Genomic DNA, 18,251 nt, shown 5'->3' on the forward strand with positions numbered 1-18,251 from the left:
CCCTAGCACCCACCCTCCTGTACTGCAGCCTTGCCTCCTGCCAACTGCTGAGTTGCTTGGAATAAAGAGGAAAGGAAGGAGGGAGGGAGGGAGGGAGAAGGGAGGGAGGCAGGTCAGCGGAGCCCCCTCCTCTCCTGCCCTTGGACCTGCAGCAGCACATCCTTCCACCTGCTAAAGCTGCTGATGGGGGCGATGAGCCTCAGGAGGGGGCTCCCTCTGCAGCTGAACTGCCAACTGCTGGGAATGGAAGCAGGGGGACATAGAGCTGTTCCCAGGGCTCTAAACCTGAATGGCGATCCCTCCCCGGAGCAGGACAGGACCGCACCGGCCCCCTCCTAAGGGGCAGAGTCCAGGCTGGAAAGATTCGGCCAACAGGGCACCCGGCAGGAAGGAGGAGCAGAGCCGAGGGCCCTGACCACAGACGGGCCGCAGATCCTAGGATAACACAGGGGGTTCCAGGCCGCGGGGAGGGGAGCCAGGATGGGCATGCGGGGGGGGGGGTGGGGGGTGGCCAGCGCTGGTTCTCCCCAGCAAATCACGGAGCCCCTCTGAGCCTCAATTTCTCTCTCTGCGCTTGGAAGGAAAATAATAACTTATTTGACGGCCTCTGGTATTGTGATGTGTGATTGGGTGCACACCTCCTGGGTCTGGCCCTGCCCCTGGCTTGAGGCAATTGGCCGATTTTCATAATAAATGTCTCTGAAGCCGTCCTGATCCCCATTGGACAGAAGGGAGTGAGTCTCCGAGGGATTGAGAGACCTGCCCGGCAGCGCCCAGCAGGTAACGGGGAAGCCAGGATTCGATCCCAGGTCCGCCTGGTGCCGAAGCCTGGCCTCTTACTGACTGCTGGCAGCTTCTCCAATCTTCCTTCCACTTCCAGTTGCCGTGACCGTGGTTTCAAAGAAAAGAGGTGTCCTCTACCCTCCCAGCCCACATCCTCAGCCCCCGCAGCACACGTGCCAGGTGGTTCATCCGTATTCAGCAAAGACGCAGTGCGGAGCTCTGTCAATCGAGAGCTGTCGGTACACAGCGGCCCAGCGACACCTGGCCAATGGGCCCAGTGTCAGCCCCGCCAAGTGGCATGTTGGAAACACAGGTGCCACGGCTGTCATCTACTTCCCCAAAGGTCTCAACTGAGGGGACCATCCGTATGAAGGACACTAAGGGACTTGGAGGGTGACTGAGCTTCAGCGAGAGCCCAGACTCCCAGGCCGGCCTTCCCCTCTGATCTTACCTCTCACCGTTTGCCCCTCACTCGCTCCTACTGTCAGCTGTTCCCCAAAGAGGCCAAGCTCATTCCCACCTCAGGGCCTTTGCACTTGCTGGGGCCTCTGCCAACAGCCACTGTTCTTCCTGCCTGGAAGACGCTTTCCCCAGATCTCCCTTAGGCTTCCTTGTCTTCCAGGTCTCGGATACCAGCTCCCCTCCTTCCGATCGCCTTTCCTGAGCACCTCCTCTGAATTAGTATCCCCAATCCACTCCCCTCCGGCCCATCCTCTGGCTTGACTTCCGTCGTGGTGCTTAATTCTCCCCGCAAGGGTCCTGTCCACGACTTGGCCTCCGTGTTCAGAAAGTGCGTGGCGAGCGGTGGCCTCCCAGTGAGTCTGTGCCGAGTGAATGGGCAAGTGAATACATGAACGAATGGGAGATCTCACTAAGGTTTTTTTGTAATAAGGATCCAGCAACCTCCATCCCAAAGCACCCCTGTCCTTCCAGCTAACAAGGGCAGCGACCACGAGAAATAGCCCTGGGGTTGGTAACAACTTAACAACCGGCGGGCGGGCCTGTCCACACGCACGGCCGGGCATGGTTCCAAAGCTAAAAAGGCACTAATTGCTTTTCTATAAGGAGGTAGGGCGGCAGTCCCTGCGTGCCCTTCAGTGCCGATGGCCTGCATTATCGTATCTGTTACCGTCTTGATTGTCCCTGTGTCACTCAGCCAGCGTGGGCTTTCTCCTGCGCGTGTCCAGGTTGGGGCCAGGTCCCCACTCAGAGGCGAGAGGTACTGACTGGGGGAGTGAGCGTGGCTGTGTCTGGCGTGGGTGCCCGGGGCGGACAAGCGTGGGAAGGGTTAACTGGCAGCCTGCGGGCTGCGCTCGGGGCCCTGGGCCTGGCCGGCACGGGCACGGGAGGGGTGGGCGCCGAAGGTGGAGCCGGCGCGGCCTGCCCTGGGGGAGCCAACGCTTGCCCAGCCCGACCCAGTGCGGGAAGTCACGTCGGCCGCAGGAATGGCTGGAAAAGCCCACACCTGGAAACCCCTCCCTCCCGGCCCCTCGGCGGCAGGTCGCCCCGGGCAGGCTCCCCGGGCGCCAGAGGCGTGAGCCCAGGGTGCGCACTCACCGGCCGCCGGCCGCCGGCACTGGGACAGCAGCAAGCGAGGATGGAGGTGGCCGACAGCCTGCTTGGGAATGGCAGCGACGTCCCCCCGCCCTGTGAGCTGGGGCTCGAGAACGAGACCCTGGTCTGCCTGGAGCAGCCCCGCGCCGCCAAAGGTAGGCGCCGGCCCCTCGCTCTTTCCATTCCCCGGAGATGAGGTGGGGGGAGAGCTCAGCCAAGACCAGGCTGATGGGGAAAACCGAGCCAGGTCCCCTTGGGCAAGGCTGCGCGAAGTCAGACGGTCGCAAGTTTGGACGATGGAGCGAAACGCAGGACGGAGTCAAATGCCCTTATTGCTCCCCGCCGGAGAGCTGAGGGGTCCCCGGCACGCGGGGTCGGGGTGGCGGGCGCTGGGGTGGGGGGATCGGCAAAAGCCAAGGGAGGAGGAGCTGAAGTGCAATAAGCCGGGGTGTGTGTGTGTGTGTGTGTGTCTGTGTGTGCGTGCAAGTGTCAAAGCTGGAACTTACCAGCAGCGCAGAAAAGGTGCTGTCACCATCTAGCTGTCACCTTTCCTGGGGGGGAAATCCAGCGTGAAAAAGTGATGAAAGGGAAATGACGCTTAGCAGCTGGGCGAGAAAGCAGCCACCAGTCACTGGAGAAGCTTTGTTCTTAAGAAAAAGTGGGGCCCCGGGCGATGCTTTAACAAACCGACCCTTTAGAAGCCACCGGGTCACTCGGTGCGCTCCTCCTCCTCGGTCTGTTTCGGCCAAGTGCTGTCAATGGAGGGATAGTGGGGCTCGGTGGGGTCCACCCTCCCTCGCCCCTAAAATAAATTAAAATTAAGAGTCTGCAGGAAACAGCCGTTGACTTGGTGTGCTCAGGTTTTAACGTTCTGCTCCCGTCCCCTCCCGGCTCGCCCCGTCCCCCCGCAGAGTGGCAGCCGGCTGTGCAGATCCTCCTGTATTCCCTGATTTTCCTGCTCAGCGTGCTGGGGAACACGCTGGTCATCACGGTGCTCATTCGGAACAAGAGGATGCGCACCGTCACCAACATCTTCCTGCTGTCCCTGGCCGTCAGCGACCTCATGCTGTGCCTCTTCTGCATGCCCTTCAACCTCATCCCCAACCTGCTCAAGGATTTCATCTTCGGGAGCGCCGTCTGCAAGACCACCACCTACTTCATGGGTGAGTGGCTGCTGGGGGCTCTCGCTGGGCTCGACCTTCCCAAGCCCCTGGCAGCCTCAGCGAGGCCAGAGCCAAAACAGAACAGAACCCCAAAAAAGCATCTGGCTGTGTGGGGCTGGGTGTGGGGACGCAGGTGCTAGTGTTAAGGTAGGTCCATTCTCCTGTGTCCCCTCCCCACCTCCCCCCACCCCGGGAGTCAGTCCCCGGTCGTCCGTTTGCAGAGCTCAGTTTCTCGGAGGGAGTTGCAGAGAAACCGCAGAAGAGGTTGGCTTTGCTTGCTTGTGCTAGAAAGATAAAAGGACTCGAGCCACCCGGTCCCTTCCTGGAAGGTGGGAGCCCTGCCCAACCCAAGCCGTGGCTTCTGCGGGTGGTGAGGGTGGTGGAGGAGGGTCCTTTCTGTCGCTGCTCCTGCCTTCCCAGGGAACCAGGGCTAGGTGAGAACCAGTTGCATCCCAGCTCTCGATGCCTGTGTCAAGATTCACTTCCCAGCCTGATCCCAAGGGGCTGAGACCCTCTTGGACAGAGAGAGAGAGAGAGAGACAGACAGACAGACAGAGAGAGACAGAGAGCCCCTCTGGCACTATGTGAGGAGTTGCCTATGCTCCCAGAGCCTGTGGGTCACTAAGCTCACCCCGGTTGGCTGAGATATGCAGCTCGCTGCCTTTGCCAATCAAAATGATGACGGTGACAAATAAAAACCAGGAGCGCTGATATTTTTGAGTACTTTTATGCACCAGATGTTGTACAAAGGGCTTTTACTCCCACCGTCTCACCTCCCAACCCACCCTGCAAGGTATACAGTAGTCATCCTTCACAGTCTCGCCGAGGAGGGGACAGAGGCACAGAGAGGTCACCCATGTGCCCAGGGACAGCCAGGTGGTAGGTAAGCCTCAGGGCAGAGATGTGAGCCTGGATCGGAAGCCACCACGGTGCCGGGTGAGTAAGCTGCCCCAGTTGCCAACTGCCGTAGCTCTCCTGAAGCTGCACAAAGAGATGTCTCGGCCTCCCCGTCTGCCAGGTTGCCTAGTTCTTTCCTTGCCCATCCTGAGAACTAGCTGCGGGGAGGAGGGGAGGCGGGGAAATGAGGGAGGGGAGTTTTTTGTTCTGACCTAAGCCTTGCAAGCTGTGCAGCGCTGAGTTGGGCCGGCTCGGGCAGGCCACCCAGGAGAGCTTTCAAAGTCTTACCTTCTCCCCAGTGGAGGAAGCGGGATCCAGCCCTGACAAAACGGGTGATGAATTACTGATCTGTGTGCCACAGACAAACAACCCAGAAAGTGTCAGTCCTTGTCCAAGAACTCTGAACACGAAACCAGACTCACAAATGGAAGGGGTCATTAGTAAACAATGAAGCAATAATAGTTACCAGCATCCCCGAGGGCTTTCAGTTTTCAAGGCCCACCCATATGTATCTTATGATAATATTATTTAAGAGTCTTAGCCAGGGTCTGTGAAAGGAGATTAAAAGCGAGTGCTTGTGTGATTGCACAACACTGTAAATGTAATAAATGCCACAGAAGTGCCCGCTTGAAAATGGTTAATTTTATGTGATGTGAGTTTCACCTGGAAAAAAAATAAAAACCCAAAGGGTTTTTAAAAATAGCTAAAATGAAAAGCAAGATAGTGCTGAAGCTATTTGCGATGCCATAACAGTTTTGTTGGATTTTTAAATCTGGGGATCTTGATTCTTCCCTTGATTTTGTGTTCTCCTCAATACTATTCCTAATATTCATTAAGTTAATATTCATTAAGCTCCTCATAGGCAGCCGAAAGAAAGAAAGAAGAAAAGGAAACAAGGAAAGGAAAGGAAAGGAAAGGAAAGGAAAGGAAAGGAAAGGAAAGGAAAGGAAAGAAAGAAAAGAAAAGAAAAAGAAAAGAAAGAAAAGAAAAGAAAAGAAAAGAAAAGAAAGAAAAGAAAAGAAAAGAAAAGAAAAGAAAAGAAAAGAAAAGAAAAGAAAAGAAAAGAAAAGAAAAGAAAAGAATGCTTACCTGATGGTGGGTTTATAATAAGAGTGGGCCCATTACACAGACTTGACCCTGAAGTCTTTGGAGCTACACTCTGTAATCTAAATGTCATCAGTTCCTTGGGGTAAAATGTAGGAAAACACAGACCTCCTGTCTCAGAATGTGAGTTTTTATTTAACAATCTTGGGGTTGTAAATCCCTTCAAGTCTCTAAGGAATACTGTAGGTATTTTCCCCTAGGAAAAGAACATTTTTAGACATGGTTTCAGAGAATTTCTTCTCCCAAACTTAGATCAACTCTAAGGTTTAAGAAATCCTGCTAAAGGTAATCAGAAAAAATTGACAGAATGCATGGATGAATAATTAAGGGGACTTTTAAGGGCATAAGACGTGATAATAACTATACACGCTCAAAATACCAAAATTAAGGGTAATTAAGCTTCTCTGACGATGCCTACGCACATCATTTTAAATGAGGTGTTCTGAGGTCTTTCTCCCTGGTGACACATGCTTGTCCTACGATACACGGAACAGCAAACAGAATGCTGCGGGAAGCTCCAGTCCCCCCACCAGGAGCAACCTTTAGTTACAGAAAGGCGTGCCCCCCCTCATCCTTTCTTCACTATGTGCTTTGTTGACAAACTGCTTTTTTTGTTGTTATTTTTATTTATTTATGATAGTCACACACACAGAGAGAGAGAGAGAGAGAGAGAGAGAGGCAGAGACACAGGCAGAGGGAGAAGCAGGCTCCATGCACCGGGAGCCCGACGTGGGATTCGATCCCGGGTCTCCAGGATCGCGCCCTGGGCCAAAGGCAGGCGCTAAACCGCTGCGCCACCCAGGGATCCCGACAAACTGCTTTTTAAAAATTCACTGTGTTTCATTCTTACGACAGTCTGTACTAGACATTCTCTGAAAGTTTTAATGCCTCCCGCCCAGACCCCAGTGACCTTTCCGGGTCCCAGGCCTTGAGAACCCCGGGCTCCTAGGTGAGTTTGATTTCAGGTTATGCTCCGCACTGGAGCTTTTCTCTGGGTGGCCCCAAAAACCTCTTCTGCGGGGTAGGAACACATCTCACCCCCTTGGTTATTGATTAATGAGCAACTTCAGCCTGAGAAGGAGTGTGGCTGCAGTCGAAATTCAATAAACTTCTTGAATAATTGGCAGCAAGATGCATTCGTAGAGACATTTCTTTAACTGCCTTAAGTCCTCTTTGAAGCTGGGAATAAATCATTAAAAAAAAAAAAAAACAGGTTGAAGCTGGGAATAAATCATTAAAAAAAAAAAAAACAGGTACATGATACTTCCTTACCCCCTGAGTGTTGTCGCTTGTTATCAAACCTGTGCAGAGCAGATATGGCTGAGCTAGTGTGCAAATAAACTTTGGATTTCAGAGCCAAAGAAAGAGTGCTCCTCTGTTTTCCAGGCACGTCGGTGAGCGTATCCACCTTTAACCTGGTAGCCATATCTCTGGAAAGATACGGTGCGATTTGCAAACCCTTACAGTCCCGGGTCTGGCAGACGAAATCCCACGCTTTGAAGGTGATCGCCACCACCTGGTGCCTGTCCTTTACCATCATGACTCCCTACCCCATCTACAGCAACCTGGTGCCTTTTACCAAAACTAACAACCAGACGGCGAACATGTGCCGCTTTCTACTGCCAAATGATGTGATGCAGCAGTCCTGGTAAGGCCTGTGGTGTTTATTCGTGTAATACGACTTGTTCGAGTCCACGCTTTTTATAGGAACTGGAATGTGTTGTCCGGAGTGGCCGGGGGATCAGTTTCCTGGAGATTTGGGGAAGGATTACTGTAACCGCTTCTTTAGGATAATGGTGAGAGAGAACACCTGGTCTCTGTTTTAAATGCCATCCACATATTAGCTCAGTTAATCCCCTCAAAACCCTATAGGGTAGGTACTATCATTGGGCCCGTTTTACAGATAAAGCAACTGAGACCTGGAGGGGTTAAGTGAGTGGAGCAAGGTCACAAAACGAGAAGATGCAGAGCCTCTCTGCTCACCCACAGAGCAGAATGCCTCTGGATGGTCTAGGGGAGGGTTCGGCTAGAGGATCTGGGGGGTTTTGATTTTCCTAAGAACTGAAGATAAAGCAGAGAATGAGTCCCAAACCCCACGTGGGCTTTTTTTTTTTTTTCTTTTTAAGAGCTATGGTTCTGGCACGGAACGCTTCCCTAGAAATAAACAGGCTCGAATCTAAGACTTGATTCTTTGCTGACTAGCCAACCGACATTGGGCAAGTTCACGTAACCGCTCTGAGGTTCAGGTTCTCTGTCTATGCAAGGGTTCAATAATACAGGTTGCTGGTTTTTTTAAAATCTACCTCATTGGGTGGCTGTAAGATTCAAATAAGAGTATATGTATGAAAGTGTCATTAAATAGCTTAAAAAATACAAGCAGAGGGTACTACGTTTACTAATTCCAAGCCTATTTTAGGATCAGGGAAACTAGACACTCAAAAATGGCTCAAAACTGAGATAATCTCTGCTTCTTTACCTTCCTTTCTTTTTTTTTTTTTATTTCCACCGAGTAACATACGCACACACACACACACACACAGAATTATCTTGCAAATGAGAGAAACATTTCCAAGACTTGAAAAGGAATCTTATCAAAATATGTCCAATTGAAATGAGAAATGGCCCCACCACCATGAGCCTCTGACAATTTTATGGCCTGATCGTGTAACCTTACACATGCCAGACGGCAAAAATGATTTAGGGGCCAGACTCATAAAGAAGGCTGTGGTGCTTCAGGAATCAAACCTGTTTAGAGAAAGCACAGCTCTGCCCCGGCCAGGCACTAGAATGGGAACGCCACCGTGCCAAGGGGTCGGGCACAGCCGGGACACCAGATTTTGCAAAACCAAGGAGATTTTCCATCATTCCTATGTATGCGTTTGATGGTTCTGTTGTAGAGTCAACACATAGTATATTGTGATGCTGAAGAGCACTGTTCTAGAATCGTATTCTTTGGGTTCAAACCGCACCTTTGCCACTAGGTGTGTGACTTGGGACGAATGAGTTAATCCCCATGAATTTCAGTTTCCTCACATGTGAAATAGGTATTATGATCATAGTGCCTACCACAAGGATGACGATGGGAGTTAAATCTAATGTTACGTATGTGTATATATGAAATATTAGTCTATATATAATACTTAGCTTGGCACATTGCTCAGTAAGTCCTCAGTGAGCGTAAGCTCTTGTAAGTATTATGTTTTTGGTAGCAGCTTTATTGAGATTATTCACATACCCTTTGTTGTCGTTCTCATTGGTTTTACATGAAGATGTGTTTCAGGCACAGAATCACACCAACCTTTTCCAATCTAACTCGTCCCCATAAGAGACTACCTGAAGAAAAAAAAAAAAGAGAGAGAGAGAGAGAACAACCTCAAATGACTGAACTTCCAGACATAGAATTTCCGAGGCTATTAAATACTAGTAATTAATGTGTTTGCTCAGACCAGTTAAAATGGAGATGAACCCTATTTATTCCATCCCGTCTGAGTCTGAAATACTAGAGTTGATGGTTATTGAATTTTCTTTTTATTTTATTAGGCACACGTTCCTGTTACTCATCCTCTTTCTTATTCCTGGAATTGTGATGATGGTGGCATACGGATTGATCTCTTTGGAACTTTACCAAGGAATAAAATTTGATGCTATCCAGAAGAAGTCTGCTAGGGGTAACTATCTTTTCGCTCTCTGTTTATGCCAACATTTCACAAAAGCTTGTCTCCCGTGACTTAAATAGATACACCCAGCGTGTATGTTGGGGATTTTTGCAAGTATCCTTAGGAGGCCCTACGTCGTAAGGCACAGTCATAAGACCTCGCGTCCCTATTCCCTCATCTGTAAAATGGTGAATATGTTCCCCTCAAAATGGTGCTGCGTGGAACAAAATGACATAATGTGCACGTACCCAATTATCACCTGAGGGTTGGGCATCCCTCATTTTCTGCAGTGCTGCGTTCAAAGGGACCCCTTCCGCAACCGAAGGGAATTATAACTCCGATTCCCCATCCTTTCTTTGTCACACGCAGTTGCCCAAAACCTAGCTTCTTCCCACGCACTGCGATCCCCTGGCCACTAAAATTTACCCCCACCCCTCTGTGGATACAACTGGGTGCCCTTCTCACTCCACCCCCACCCCTCCGCTCTTTTACCACAACTAGAGCTGCTTCCATCTGGGTTGATTCCTGCTCCTTGTCCAGGCCTCTCAGTAAACGCATTCCAGAGGCTGACCGAGCAAGCAGGAGCCTTACCTGAGAATCTGGGGAGGGGAAGAGTGTGTTCATTATCTAATAATTATGATCCTTATAATTGACGTGCATAGAAGATTCTTTTATTATATAGTATGTGTATGATAGAGCCTATATTATTGTTTTCTAAGATTTAATTAATATGTATTTGAGAGAGACAGAGAGAGCAGGGGCAGGGGCAGAGGGCGAGGGAGAGAGAGAGAATCTCAGGCAGACTCAATGTGGGTTTTGATCTCAAAACCCGCAGATCGTGACCCGAGCGCCCTGAGCCCCCCCGGGCGCCCCACATTGGTTTATTAGTGTTAAGTGGCTTTTCCTCTGAAGGAAAGGGCCACTGTCGATCAGTGATCACCCTTGGCAGCGAGGCCCCAGGGTGCTCAGGCTTGGAGCGACCCCCTTGCTGCAGCGGGGAGGCTCCCTCGCCCGTCCCCAGCAGTCAGGGGTGTCCCTTGCCCCCCTGCAGACAGGAACCCGAGCACCAGCAGCAGCGGCAGGTATGAGGACGGCGACGGCTGTTACCTGCAGAAGGCCAGGCCCCGCCGGAGGCTGGAGCTCCGGCAGCTGTCCACCCCCGGCAGCGGCAGGCTCAACCGCATCAGGAGCACCAGCTCTACGGCCAACCTGATGGCCAAGAAGCGGGTGATCCGCATGCTCATGGTCATCGTGGTCCTCTTCTTCCTGTGCTGGATGCCCATCTTCAGCGCCAACGCCTGGCGGGCCTATGACACGGCCTCTGCTGAGCGCCGCCTCTCGGGGACCCCCATTTCCTTCATCCTCCTGCTGTCCTATACCTCCTCCTGCGTCAACCCCATCATCTACTGCTTCATGAACAAGCGCTTCCGCCTCGGCTTCCTGGCCACCTTCCCCTGCTGCCCCCACCCCGGTCCCCCAGGGCCGAGAGGCGAGGCGGGAGAGGAGGAGGAAGGCAGGACCACGGGGGCCTCTCTGTCCAGGTACTCCTACAGCCACATGAGCGCCTCGGCCCCGGGCCCCTGAGCGGGACCCCACTCCAGAGGGGCAGCAGGCAGGGGGCGGAGGGGGGGCCAGAAGGAAGATGTCATTGCCGGTGGGGCCTGTGCACGGTCTGCTCTTCCTCCTTCCTCCGGGTTCCAGGGGAGCTCCAGCAGAGTGGGGCCGTGACTTGGTCTCTAGGCAATGCCAGGCAGCCCATGTCCAGCAACATTCACCATCAGAAACACCTCAGCAGGCCAGTAACAGGAGTCCAACGGGGCTCCTACTTCAGATGCAACGCCAAACACATGTTCAAAATGGAGATGTGGACCCTCCTTGAGCTTTAGAAGCTTCTAGAACATCCAAGGTGGGCCCTCCCCTCTAGTGACCCAGTTCTATGGCCCGCTTCATCTGCTGGTGCAGAAGGATGGAGGCTGCTTTGCCCCTGGAGAGAGTCTATCATGTACACAGTGTAACCATCCCCCGCCCCCCGCCCCCATCAGAAGCAAACCCTCTTCTGGTCGTGTGTTTGAAGTGAGACAACAGCCTGACTTTTTTCTTTTGGAGGTTGGTGAAGGACGTTCAGAGACATAATTTTATCCAAAGAGCAGAAGGAAAGTTGTCTTAAAGATTGAATTTGGAATTTATATTTCTAAAAGGCAAAGAGATGTGTGACAAATGGCTCCATATGGAATGCGAACTTCCCATAGTGAATATTAAGAGCCAGAAGGTACGTGGAGATTTTTTTCTGCTTGAATGACATAGATCGCTTAACTCTGTCTTTATATGGTGATGTTGAACCCCATGGCCTCTTGGCCTCAACGTAATTTCCCATACTCCTCTGGCACTTCCTCTTTTCCAGAAAGACTCGAGGTACAAAGGAGAGTTGTAACCTATGTACCTGCCCAAGAGGGGGGAAAACACGTGTAGTCAGTCCCAGGATAAAAACTGGCATACGCGGGCTCCATTCACAGATAGCTTTGGTTTTTTGTTTGTTTGTTTGTTTGTTTTTTATAAATTTATTTTTTATTGGTGTTCAATTTGCCAACATATAGAATAACACCCAGTGCTCATCCCGTCAAGTGCCCCCCTCAGTGCCCATCACCCAGTCACCCCAAACCCCTGCCCACCTCTCTTTCCACTATCCCTTGGTCGTTTCCCAGAGTTAGGTGTCTCTCATGTTCTGTCTCCCTTTCTGATATTTCCCACTCATTTTCTCTCCTTTCCCCTTTATTCCCTTTCACTATTTTTTATATTCCCCAAGTGAGTGAGACCATATAATGTTTGTCCTTCTCCAATTGACTTATTTCACTCAGCATAATACCCTCCAGTTCCATCCACGTCAAAGCAAATGGTGGGTATTTGTTGTTTCTAATGGCTGAAGAATATTCCATTGTATACATAAACCACATCTTCTCTACCCATTCATCTTTCGATGGATACCGAGGCTCCTTCCACAGTTTGGCTATTGTGGACATTGCTGCTATAAACATCGGGGTGCAGGTGTCCCGGCGTTTCACTGCATCTGTATCTTTGGGGTAAATCCCCAACAGTGCAATTGCTGGGGCGTAGGGCAGGTCTATTTTTAACTCTTTGAGGAACTCTTGGAGGAAAACACAGTTTTCCAGAATGGCTGCACCAGTTCCCATTCCCACCAACAGTGCAGGAGGGTTCCCCTTTCTCCACATCCTCTCCAACATTTGTGGTTTCCTGCTTTGTTAATTTTCCCCATTCTCACTGGTGTGAGGTGGTACACAGATGGCTTTGAAGGTCAAGGCTGTCTGTGCTGTTAAATACAATCTATGTATTTGTCAATAATTGTATTAATTTTATATATATATACACACACACAAACCAAACATATAAGTATGTTCTTTACATATAAGTGTATTCTCCTGTGTGTTTAAAAAAAAGAAAAAACAATAGTGAATGGATGTGGGAATTCAATCATTGTTATCGTTTTGCATTCCTTTACCACAGCTGGAATTCCATGTGAACTTATCCATGCAAATTAGGGTTGAAATCTCTCTCCTCTAATTTAGAAATCTCGATGAAAATAAGACATGAGCTATAAATTTAGATAGTAGGAGGCACATTTCTAAATTAGAATGCATCAATCCACTCTGCCGGCGCGTCTCTGTTTATCTTTTTTTTGGGGGGGGGGCAACATTGTCTTGACAGTTCGATAAATTAACGCAGGCATTTTTGACAGAAACAAGGGTACATGCTAGTGTAGGAATAAAAAAGGAAAGAAGACTGGAAGGGAGGAGGGAGGGAGGGAGCATGGCTTCCATTCCTCCAAGCCTCTGACAAGCGAGCTTTTCTTTCCCTTGCTTTCATGGGACCATGACCATCCATTGTTCCAGGCCTGACATTCTTCTGGATGCACAAAGGTCGGAGATTTCAATCACGGAAAAAAAAATCAGTGTGAAAAGGAGAAAGGGGAGGACAGTGGCAAGAAGGGACCATGAATAGGGGAAGGGAGGTGGTGTAACCTAATAAGATGTGAGTGTCACCATTTGATTTTTCAGGTGGGAGGGCCATGTGCTAACAGACAAAAAATTACTGAGGACAAGACCATATATTATAGGGGACTTTTCAAGCCGGATGTTAGTTTTTCTATTTCTCAGGCTGCGATATCATGTTTAGTGTTTATGACTGGTCATCTTAAATATTTCAAGGTAAGCATTCAGCGGCCTAAAGCAGGTACTGCTAAATGATAAAAGGCGTAAGACATGAAGTTGTCTCCATTATTTAAGTAAACTCTACAAAATCTAATTTTCCTTCCAGAGGAAAAAGCCTTCCCCTTCAACACGGTTAGCATATATAGAAAGACAAATCGGGCCCTCCCTGCGTTATTGGGAACCTCAGGAAGTTCCAAAGGTGGAACCATAGGGCTATCAGATTCGGCAAATAAAAATAGGGGATGAAAAAAAATAAAAATAAAAATAGGGGATGTCCTGTTAAATTCTAATTTCAGATAAACAACGGATCTTTTTTTTTAGCACGAGTATGTCCCACACCCTAACATACGTCCTGTATTTTAGGTAGCAACCCTACTTTAAAACAATTTTTAAAATACATGAAAATATAAATGAGATTTCCCAGATAGAGGACAGTAATGTATGTGCCTCTGTTCACTAAAATTTATTGGATGGTCTTTCATATGATGGAAGTTTAAAAAAAAAAGAAGAAGAAGAAGAAGAAATACGTTATTAACCTCCAGACTCTGTGTCTGACCTTTGAGAACTCTCAACAGGCTGATTTTACTTGAGAAACATGTTTATTAACATAAAGCTGTCCTGGTACTTTGTTGAATCAAGGGCCCGTATTTCATGCCGAAGTGGATGACTAATGTGAACTTGAACAAAAGGGGATGTACAGTTAAGAAAACAGATTCACCAAGTTCCTGGTATCTTCTAGTGTTTTCCAGTAGCTTCCACGCATCGCCGGTGTGGCAAATTACATCTCTGATCTTGGCTTAACCCACGTGTCCCAATGGCTTCTGCGCCCTGGTTGCTGCAGTACTTTCTCATAATAAACTTGTGGTGAGTGAGCAATGCGTGGATCTGTGTTGGTCCCACATGTCTGCGTACGCTCAACCTGTATCACCTCCATCCAGCTAAATGTACTTGTGAGGCTCGTGATCGTAGCTGTTGACCCTCCGGCCTCCACTGTGATTCCCTCCAGTGTTTTGCCCGGCACTGCACACCGGGACTGATCAATAAACGTGGTGACTAACGTCTACCCTGCCTCCTGTGCTTGGCCGAGCGCTCTTTCTGTCCGCGGCCGTGACTCTCCACAAGGGCGCATGTTCTTGGGAGAGTACCCAGGATTTCTAGAGGGCTTTTTCCAACACTGTGTGGATCTTCAGCCAAGAGTTGGCCATGTGAGCATCAGCAGATGCACATGTTGCCTTCTTTCCCTTCCTTTTGTCCCTTCCTGTGGGGGGGGCAGGGGTTGCGTGTGCATGCTGGTGGGGGTGTGGGTGTAGGTGTGAGTGTGTGCGTGCACAACTGGAGATTTTACTAATGGGAGGATGTTGTGTCTGTGAATAGCACCCGACAGATTTTTTTTTAAGGGCTGGAGAAGGGGTGCCTGGGTGGCTCAGTCGGTTAAGCGTCTGTCTTTGGCTCAGGTCATGATCCTTGGGGTCTTGGGATGGAGCCCCTCATCAGGCTCCCTGCTCCACGGGGAGGCTGCTCCTCCCTCTCCCTCTGTCCCTTCCCCAGCTTGTGCATTCTCTCTCTCTCTCCTCTCCCTCTCTCTTTCTCTCTTGCTCACTCTCAAATCAATAAATAAAATCTTTAATTAAAACAAATAAAATAAATAAAAAGGCCAGGCAAAAGGACAAATACCGTATGATTCCATTCACGGGAAGTTACTAAAATGATCAAAAATCCTAGAAATAAAAATAGAAAGGTATTTAGGAAGGGCTGGGGGAGCGACGAGGGGGAGTTAGTGTTCAGCAAGTATAGGGTTTTCGTGTTGCACGATGCAAAGTTCTAGAGGTCTGTTGTGCAACAACGTGAAAATCCCCAACAGTACTGAACTGACACCTAAAAATTGTTAAGGTGGTAAATGTAACATTACACTTTTTTTTTTTTTCAAGCAAAGTGGAAAAGCGAGGCAGGAGTTGGTCTATCACATCCCTCGATTTTGCTCTTCTCTGGCCTCGCTCTCCTTAAGGAGCGGAGCCAAGAACCATCACGACATCCCAATCCCTGCGGAAGCGCCCAGCTCACTGGGTAGGGCTGTGAATTCTCTGGAGGCCCCCCAGGAGCCCTTCGCTGCTTCCTCCCGCCTGGTGCTCTCAGCACGACCCCCCCCCCCAAACATCTGGTTCCAACCAGGGAGCTCCAGCCCTCCGCTCCTTTGACTTGGATGCATCTGGCCCTCTGGCTTCCCAGCCGCCGTTGGGAGGGGGGTGTAGGTTCCAAATTCCCTGCACCTGCTCCTGCAGCGAAGGGCCAGCGGCACCCCCCCCCCCCCCACCGCTTCCCTGCCAGCCCAGCCGGGGAGGGATCCCAGCTGCTCCTGCCAGGAGGAGAGGTCAGGCGGCACCGGTTCTCCGGCACCCCGCGTTGCTCGCAGCGCATACAGGTGCCCGTAAGTGTTTGGGGGATGAACGAATGAGTGAACGAATGACCATATTTCGATGCAGTTGTTCCTCAATGCGATTCTTTCCTGGCCCCTTGGGGGCAGCGGGAGGATCCGGCGCGGAGCGGGCCGTCGAGCCGGACAGGGGACAGCGCTGCAGGCAGCCGCCTCCCAAGCCCAGCGCCCCCCGCTTTCAGGTTCACCGACCAGAAACGCCTGGCCCGCGGGCAAAGCGGAGTCCGGACGCCTGTGTCCCGACTCTAGCCCTCGTGCTTACCTCCTGGGTGGCTCCAGGCAAGTCACAGCCCCGCTCTGACACTGCGTGACCCAGGGGCTCAGAATGCGCCAGGTCCCCTTAGAAGCCCACACCTGCTCCTTCACCCCATTGGCTTCCCTCTGACTTTGCAGCCAGAGGAGCGGCCCGACGCCCAACCGCGTAGCACCTCTGAGGAAGGTGGCCTCGGGAGCACCTGAGGGAGGGCTCCCAGGCCGGGGAGGAGAAGGGCGCAGAGAGGAGGCTGCAGCCCCCGCCCCGTCTAGGCCACAGCTGCCCGGAGCTACCCGTGGAGAGCTAGGCCCCGGCGCACCAGCCCCCTTCCCATTGAAATGTTGGCGTGACAAGCCACTGCCAAGAGAAATTTGGCCTGGGTGACGGGGACCAACACCGATTAAAGCCTGTTTTGTGCACTGTGCAAGTCACTGGTGACAGCAGGTGACAATAGACACGAAAGGACGAATGTCTGCTATGCGTGTCATTCTCAAAGCCAGGTGTGCGAGGCGTCATTCTGCACATCTCGCGGGTGAAGAAACTGAGTCTCAGAGGGGGCGGCGACGTGTCCAGGGTCAGGCAGCCGGTGAGTGACAGACAGGATCGGGCCCCATCGGACGCCACCAGGCTGCTGTGGAGGTTAGGTGGCAGCCCGTGGGGTCCAACAGTCAGGCGGTCAGTCCTGTCTCCCGGGACGCCTTGCAGTTGCTTGTCCTCGTGCCACGCCCCCCTCGGAGGCCAAGTCCTGCCGGCATCCTCGTCCCCTCCGTCCCCCGGGACCCTCGGTCCTGTCTCTGAGCCCCGGGCTGCGGAGGATCTGCGAGCTGGCTCTGAGCGCCGTGCCCTGGCTGCTGCTGTCGCCGTGTTTATTTTTAGAAGAAAGATAACACGCTTTGTCACCTCACTGGGAAGCCGAGAGGTAATGTCCCTAAAGGAGCTCTCACCTCGTCGCAAACCATCGACGTTATTGAGGCAGACCCAGTGTCTGGGAATCATCAGCAGGTGACACACCGAGGCCAGCGGGCCCATCAGCCTCCCGCTCTGCCCCTCACCTGTTCCCTGTTCAGTGAGCCCCTCTTTCCCGGTGAGATCGGCACCCCATTGCTCCCTGCAGGGCACCCCGGGGGCCTCGGGTGTCAGGCAGGCTGGAGGTCCCCTCCCAGAGCCTGCGATACCCCCTGGGCTGGGGGCGCAGGCCGCGCGGGGGTCCTCGGCCGGAGGACCCCTCGGGGTGTGAGGGACGTTGAGGACACTAAATTTGAAACAATATTAAAGGAGCTCAAAGGAAGATTTTCCACACGTGGACTGTGGCCGCGGACACAGGCAACAAGGCCTCTGAGGTTCCAAAGGGAGACAGGCTGCGGCGCGGTGACCTGCCAAGGGGTAGGGACGCGTGGTCTGGGGTGCACGTGTTTCTCCACCTTTCTCTTGCCCCTATAAATGCAAAAGGGGGGGGTCCTTTGAGATGAGTCGGCAATCCCGTGCTGTGGCCTTCTCCTCTCACCGCGGGACCAGGCAGGAGAGACTTCCAGAAACATTTGGAGAAGGTGGGCCTTTTTGCCCGAAGGGAAAACGAGCATCGGGTCTTTCTTTCCACGGGACCTCAGCTGGGGGAATAGTTCGCGGGGAACTCGGGTCTCCTGGATGCAGCATTTGATCCTCGTGCGCGGTGCTGTAAGGCGAGCAGGGAGAGCCCAGCCGGAGCTGGGCTTCGAGGACGGGGTGCGAGCTCTAAGTGGGTGGGAGCTGCTTACAAGCAGGGATCGCCCCAGCTGGGGGGCTAAACAGCGGTGCCTTCCTCGCGGTGCAGAAAGCTGGGGAGCCCAAGACCCAGGGCCGCCTGACTCGGATCGTGAGACCCTCCTCGTGCTCGTGCTTTGCAGGACGCCCTCCTGCCACAGCTTCAAACCAAGGAGCCAGACTCTGTCTCTGCTTACAGGGGCTCGAATCTCACTCGTGGGGGCTGCACCCTCACCTCTTAGTTACCTTCCAAAGGCCCCACCTCCTACTGCCCTCGAGCAGGGGATCGGGGTTCAGCAGGTGAATTTCGTGGGGACGCAAGTATTCGGTCCCCAGCAGAGAGGACGGAGGCTCTGGTTCCGCGGCCGTACCAGGCCCCGAGGAGGCCAGCCAGGCCTGCTCGTTCACGTGGGCTGTGCCAACGCGACAGGAGCTGATGGAGGCCGC

The 18,251-nt window shown here is 51.9% G+C and overlaps 1 protein-coding gene across 2 annotated transcripts; it reads left to right on the forward strand.

Moving 5' to 3' along the window:
* The first annotated feature begins 2,102 nt into the window (after positions 1 to 2,102).
* Positions 2,103 to 14,443, forward strand: CCKAR (cholecystokinin A receptor). Of its 2 annotated transcripts, XM_035714088.2 has the most exons (6): positions 2,103 to 2,492; positions 3,249 to 3,500; positions 6,888 to 7,149; positions 9,042 to 9,169; positions 10,209 to 10,698; positions 11,264 to 14,443. In XM_035714088.2, exons 1-6 carry the CDS (start codon positions 2,381 to 2,383, stop codon positions 11,322 to 11,324), a joined length of 1,305 nt encoding a protein of 434 aa, XP_035569981.1. In that variant the 5' UTR covers positions 2,103 to 2,380; the 3' UTR covers positions 11,325 to 14,443. The 2 variants fall into 2 exon arrangements, with proteins under 2 accessions (XP_035569981.1, XP_025293942.1); XM_025438157.3 differs by having other exon boundaries at positions 2,105 to 2,492; positions 10,209 to 14,443.
* Positions 14,444 to 18,251: the final 3,808 nt, after the last annotated feature.

This window comes from Canis lupus, chromosome 3 (genome assembly GCF_003254725.2).
Source record: "Canis lupus dingo isolate Sandy chromosome 3, ASM325472v2, whole genome shotgun sequence".
Classification (NCBI taxonomy): Eukaryota; Metazoa; Chordata; class Mammalia; order Carnivora; family Canidae; genus Canis; species Canis lupus.